The sequence below is a fragment of the Camelina sativa genome, chromosome 17 (genome assembly GCF_000633955.1).
Source record: "Camelina sativa cultivar DH55 chromosome 17, Cs, whole genome shotgun sequence".
NCBI classification, from domain to species: domain Eukaryota; kingdom Viridiplantae; phylum Streptophyta; class Magnoliopsida; order Brassicales; family Brassicaceae; genus Camelina; species Camelina sativa.
This window is the reverse complement of record NC_025701.1, coordinates 33,815,482-33,821,885: the sequence shown is the minus strand read 5'-3', so window position 1 is coordinate 33,821,885 and position 6,404 is coordinate 33,815,482. Positions and strand designations below refer to the sequence as shown.

The following is a 6,404-nucleotide window of genomic DNA, read 5'->3' as shown; positions in this document are numbered from 1 at the left end:
AAGAGCTAGCCTTAAGAGGATCCGAGTACAAAGAGGAATCTGAATTAGCAACAAAAGTGCTTTCAAAGGAGCTTTCACTTGCCCTGTCATAACCAGCAAAAGGATTGAGACCACCTGCCAAAGTCACCTGTCCAACTGGCCTCTCCTTGCTAGAGGAAGAGTTTGCCCCCTCATTATCATACCCAAACACTCGACCCTTCCCAAAATCTACATTATAGGAGATCCGTGGAACCGGTTCCAAACTAAGGGCCAATTTGTGAGTAAAGGGGAACTTTTCAGCCTCCGCAACTGACTTCTTTACTCTTGCTTCCTTAACTACCCTTTCTTCGCCATTTGCAGAGAGGAGATACTGACATATATAGAAGAAAAAAAAAAATAATAGTAATGGAATGATATATGGCGACACATACGAAAGCAATGAGATAAAGACAAAAACAGCCCTCGTAATCAGAACCACTGTATAGGAATTATACAAGGGTAAAACCGTCAACTAAGTGTAAGATGTGTGTTTTTTTAACAAAATAATAGAGGAAAAAAATTGAGACCGTCCTTTTCCACTGTGAAGCCCCCCCCAAGATAAAATAAAAATTTCGCTATTCCTCTCTCTCTCTCTCTCTTGTTCTCCGTTCGTGTTCTGAACTCGCTCTCAATCGATCCGATGATATTTTTATGAGACTCGAAACTTAAATTAGGATTCATATATTATTCCCCTGGATTCCGCTGAAAAACTCCGTTTTTAATTGCACCAAATTGCTTCGCCTTCGCCAGGTGAATCTATCGATCCTAGGTTTTCTCCGCCTTTGATTTTTCTTTTTTTTTTTTCTGAGTTTTTGGAATCGATTTTACGGCTGTTAGGGTTTGTGATTTGAAGTTATTTGTTATTGGTTTCGTTTCTTCTCCCTCTGCAATTATGTCGGTAGTTTTAGGTTTCTCTGGGAATATTCTTCAGTTGGAGTTTTTTTTGTTACAAACTGTAGCTTGTGTGGTCCATGGCTTTCAGATTTCATTAATAAAACTGTGCTGTTTCGGGATATTGATGCAGGGTGCCTTTTTTTTTTTAGTTTATCAACTGAAGAAATGTCCAATTACCAAGGGGACGATGCTGAGTTCATGGAAGATGAAGATAGTGAAATGGAAGATGTTGATGATGATTTCGATGAGGATTTTCGTGGCGATGATTTGGCTGAATCCGATTCCGATGTCGACGAGTTTGACTACTCTGTATGTTTTCCTCCCCTTTGTATCATCAAGTCTTTTACCGAAATGATTGTTTTTAAATGTATATAGCTATAATAATAACTCTGTTTTGTTGGTTTTTTTGGTTCTCAGAATAATAAAATAGCTGATACTTCAGCTGACCAAGCCCGTAAAGGGAAAGACNTGTCTTTTCCTAGGATTTTTCTTTTTAAGACTAGTACCGGAAGGACTAGATTCAGAGAAGCCTATCCTATAAACCANCGAGAGAGAAATACAGACAAACTAGACTAGAACAGTATAAAAATTATGAAAATGTTCCTAATTCTGGTGAATCCTCTGGGAAAGTAAGTCCTTCTTCCATTTCAGCTTTGTTGTCAACTTGTTCCATTTATATTCACTTGAAAGATCAGGGAAAGATACATATATGAATCCTTTTTGTTTGCTCAACACAGGAATGCATGGTCACAGAGAAAGGGGCTGTTTTTTATGATTTCTGGCGGAATACTAGATCTATCAAATCAAGTATTCTTCATTTCCAGGTTCATATCATTGAAGCACTATCTTCCTTTTTTCTTTTTTTCTTTTTTTCTGTCGATGTTCTTTTTGGTAATTGAATACGCATATCATGTGTTTTGGTAATGAGGGTGTACAAATTTTTACAACTGTCTGCCTAAGTTAAAAGATATGGCTAAAAAGCTTTTCTGTGGACGTCTAATTGAAAGTTTTTGCTTTGTATTGTGTAAGTTGAGGAATTTGGTTTGGGCAACTTCTAAGCACGATGTCTACCTTATGTCACAATATTTGGTGAGCCACTATTCTACTTTGACATCCGGAAAGCATGAAGTTCTCAATGTTCAAGGTCATGTTTCCCCATCTGAGGTTAGTTTCTTCCAGAATGATAAAAATGTTCTTCTTTAAATACGTACATCAGTTAATGGTGGTTCTTTTGTTCTTTTTATTGTGTGGGTGCAGAAACATCCTGGAAGTTTGTTGGAGGGATTTACAAAGACTCAAGTGAGTACACTTGCAGTGAGAGATAAATTTCTAGTTGCAGGCGGATTTCAAGGAGAACTTATATGCAAGGTAAGTTCTATGGTTTCTACGATTCATGGATTTCACACAACGATTACACACAATCTAATCAAGGGTCTTCATCTGTTTCCATATTGATTTGATGCAGCATCTTGATAGACCTGGTGTGAGCTTTTGTTCACGTACAACTTATGATGACAATGCTATAACCAATGCTATTGAGATTTATAACAAACCCAGGTATTTGCACGCCTTTTGCTTCAGATTTTTTTTTGCCAACTTGTGCAACTTACAGCTTCTAACTGACCTTTTGGCGCCTGTCTGTTGCAGTGGGGCGCTTCATTTCACTGCCTCAAATAATGATTGTGGAGTCAGAGATTTTGATATGGAGAGATACCAGCTTGTTAACCATTTTCGCTTTCCTTGGCCGGTGAATGTAAGTCCCTACGTGTTTCTTGATCTTTTGGTTTTAGCTTTGGTATAAGTTGACCTGTAGGCTTTAGCACTTGTGGTAGTAAGTTTCAGTAACAGTTACTTGCGGAATCTGTTATCTCCTTTTACATTACGAAATTGTAAAATGTAGTTGTNGCTTTGGTATAAGTTGACCTGTAGGCTTTAGCACTTGTGGTAGTAAGTTCCAGTTACAGTTACTTATGGAATCTGTTATCTTCTTTTACATTACGAAATTGTAACCCAGAAATCATTTGACGACGGGTTTTTCTTTTGTTTATTGACAGCACACATCTTTAAGTCCTGATGGTAAATTATTGACGATTGTGGGAGACAACCCAGAAGGCCTTCTGGTAGACCCCAACACAGGAAAGGTAGAGATACAATCTCTGTGTTCAAAGTATCCCTGAATATATTTGCTTCTCTAACTCAGTTTTGAATATCCGACAGACGCTGGGAACGGTGNCAACCCAGAAGGCCTTCTGGTAGACCCCAACACAGGAAAGGTAGAGATTAAATCTCTGTGTTCAAGTATCCCTGGATAAATTTGCTTCTCTAACTCAGTTTGGAATATCCGACAGACGCTGGGAACGGTATCAGGACATTTGGACTTTTCCTTTGCATCGGCATGGCACCCAGATGGGGTTACTTTCTCCACGGGTAACCAGGACAAGACCTGCCGGGTTTGGGACATTCGCAACCTGTCAAAATCTGTTGCTGTCTTGAGGGGTAACCTTGGAGCAATCCGATCCATCCGCTACACATCAGATGGGAAATACATGGCCATGGCTGAGCCGGCTGACTTTGTCCATGTGTACGATGTCTCAAAAGGGTATGAAACGGAGCAAGAGATTGACTTCTTTGGGGAGATCTCCGGAATATCCTTTAGCCCTGACACAGAAGCGCTCTTCATTGGCGTTTGGGACCGCACTTACGGAAGTCTAATTGAGTATGCCCGGCACCACAACTACTCCTACCTTGATTCATTACTATAATCATCCGACATACCAGAGGAATAAAAAGAGCCTATACATATGTGCTGCGCACTCTCCTGTCGCTTTGTTAAACTGAGAAACCTGAGAACGGAAAAAAACATAAACTCAAGTCGATCTCTAATGGTGTAAATGATGTGTTGTGCAAGTGGTATTAGGACAGAGAGCCGATTTAGTTAGTTGATTTTCATTTATCTCGAGTGTTCAAGTTCATGTATGTGTGTACATAAGTGTTGAGATTCGGCGAGTTTGCATCAAGTCTCAACTCTTGGCAAGAGACAACATGGGTCAAGTCTGTGGCTTGTTCTTATCTGGCTACGGTCACTTGTATGAACTCAATTTCAGAGTTGATTCTACCATTTGTTGGGTCGATTATATAATATTTCAGAATAATTTTGTTTTCTTCTCTGATACTTGGCTTGTGCGTATGTAGGTTGTGAACAACAAAATCAGACTCAATAAAAACATTAAGATCTTATAAGTAAAACCTTTTAAACAGCAGGGGGTCGAACGCAATTATTTGACTGAAAATCTCATAATCCAGAAAGAACCAACGAGAGAATGCCACATCATCCATCCGTAATCGTATCCTCACAAACAAAATCTGCATCTGCGTCTTCTCCTTTGCATCCCAGAAGCCAAAACAGATCACTCAAAAAGATCATAAATCCAAAACCACTCATTTCTCTTTCACTCAAAAAAAAATTCATAGAGAAGAAACAGCAGCAAAATGGCTACAAGCGCATCAGCTTTGCTCTCACCAACCACATTCTCAACTGCAATCTCTCAGAAGAACCCTAACTCCATCTCATTCCATGGCCTTCGTCCTCTCCGTCTCGGTGGCTCCTCCTCCTCCGCCTTTCCCAAACTATCAACCACAGCCGGAAGAAAATCCTCCTCCGCCGTTGTGAGAGCTGAGCTTAGCCCTTCCGTGGTCATAAGCCTCAGCACAGGTCTCTCCCTCTTCCTTGGCCGTTTCGTCTTCTTCAACTTCCAGAGAGAGAACGTTGCGAAACAGGGCTTACCGGAGCAGAACGGGAAGACCCACTTCGAAGCTGGAGATGATCGTGCAAAAGAATACGTCAGCCTCTTGAAATCGAACGATCCGATTGGATTCAACATCGTTGATGTTCTTGCTTGGGGTTCTATTGGACACATCGTTGCTTACTACATCTTGGCTACTTCCAGCAATGGATACGACCCTAGCTTCTTCGGCTGATTCATTCAATATCTCTCTTTTATCTTTCTCTCGTATATGTATATGGTTGACTTGTTTCGCAAGCTATCTAATCTATTCCCTATCTCTGTTTCTCCATATTCCTCTGTTGTTGCTCTTGTCTAAGACTTGTCCCTCTTTTTGCAACTGTTTTATTTCGCCATTTACAAAGATGGGTTTGCAAAGTTTTTACAAAGAACATATACAACGCAAAAAGAGATTAAGATTACATTTTCATTTAGGCTCAAGATTTCGATTTAGTCATCGTTTTTAAATTGTTCGTGAAGCTAGTTTGAAACCTTAAGAGTCTAGATGTAAATCTGAGAAGAAATCCCTTCAAGTATGCAAAAAAAAAAACAAAACAAAAAGAAGCCTTTAAGTTTAGATCAAGTTATGGCTGCAAAACAAAAACCATTGTAATACGGAGGGTAGTAGTGTCTGTAGAAAAGCAAGTCTGAATCCTTATGAGTCACATTCTTCAGTAAATAGGAGTTGGCATGTTGCTGAACCTCGAAAAGAAAGTGACAACTCCTGGATCATCTCATCTCTTGTTTCGTGAGAATAGTCTGGCGAAAACAAGATTGTGGCAGTCTTCAAGCAGCGAGCATTTCTCAAGATATATTTCGCCACATCCATCTGGTTCCGCAACCCAAAATATCAATCCACCTGAACGTTTCCACACTCGACAACAAACATCTAGGAACTCTGTTGTTCAATTGTCTGTCCCAATTATTGGGTAGATCCGAAAGCCTATCTGGCTCATGCTGAGATCAAACATGAGAAGATCTGGGTTATAACAGTATATATAGTAAAGTAAACCCAACAGAATATGTCTCTAACGAAAAAAAAAAACTTACATATATCAGATTGGCTTCGATCTCTCGTAAATTAGGAGAATCCTTGAGTAACCGAGCAAGTAAAATTGACCAACTTGAATCACATGGACATATCCTCAAATGTTCAAGTTGGTTGAAGACAATACCCTCTTGATAAAAAGCCTGCAACACATGATAAACAAAAAGATTCAACCTCAAGAAAACAAGATTGATAGAGATACGGATGGAAACAGATTATACCTCTTCGGTGTAGACTCCTAAGCATAAGTAAAGCCGCTTAACAGATGTGATTTTCGTAAAAAACTTTTTGATATTTTGGAATGTCAATACAAAATTAGCCACCTCCAACTTAGGCATATCTCCAAAAGAGTAGGAGAATCGAGGACTATCACTGTCACTCTCATCATCACTATCACTCTCTAGTCTTTCATCGCTGACTTCCAGATACTTCAGAGAAGGTGTATCAATCATAATCCCATCAAGATAACAAGAACTAGACATCCTTAGAGTTAGTCTCTGCAATGACTTGACAATTACTCTTAATATTCCCAAGTTGTCGATGTTATCTCGTTCCACAAATAGATTCTCAAGGACAGGGCAATTGGAAAGAAGTCGGTGAAGAGTGTTTTCAGCAGAGTAAGTCACACGTCGAAGGGACAATGTTTTGAGAGAGGGGAGACA

General features: G+C 39.6%; 2 protein-coding genes and 1 pseudogene across 2 annotated transcripts; 2 read left to right on the top strand and 1 right to left on the bottom strand.

The window, feature by feature from the left end:
* On the top strand, positions 544–4,046 carry LOC104758851 (uncharacterized WD repeat-containing protein C2A9.03-like). Its single transcript, XM_019239750.1, has 11 exons — positions 544–768; positions 1,062–1,221; positions 1,330–1,414; positions 1,465–1,541; positions 1,650–1,736; positions 1,942–2,076; positions 2,170–2,280; positions 2,378–2,469; positions 2,560–2,665; positions 2,967–3,053; positions 3,261–4,046. The coding sequence occupies exons 2-11, from the start codon at positions 1,078–1,080 to the stop codon at positions 3,672–3,674; spliced, it is 1,338 nt and encodes a 445-aa protein (XP_019095295.1). The 5' UTR covers positions 544–768; positions 1,062–1,077; the 3' UTR covers positions 3,675–4,046.
* Positions 4,296–5,034, top strand: LOC104758850 (photosystem I reaction center subunit V, chloroplastic-like). The gene has a single exon (XM_010481806.2). The coding sequence runs from the start codon at positions 4,402–4,404 to the stop codon at positions 4,888–4,890; it is 489 nt and encodes a 162-aa protein (XP_010480108.1). The 5' UTR covers positions 4,296–4,401; the 3' UTR covers positions 4,891–5,034.
* Positions 4,937–6,398, bottom strand: LOC104760040 (annotated as a pseudogene).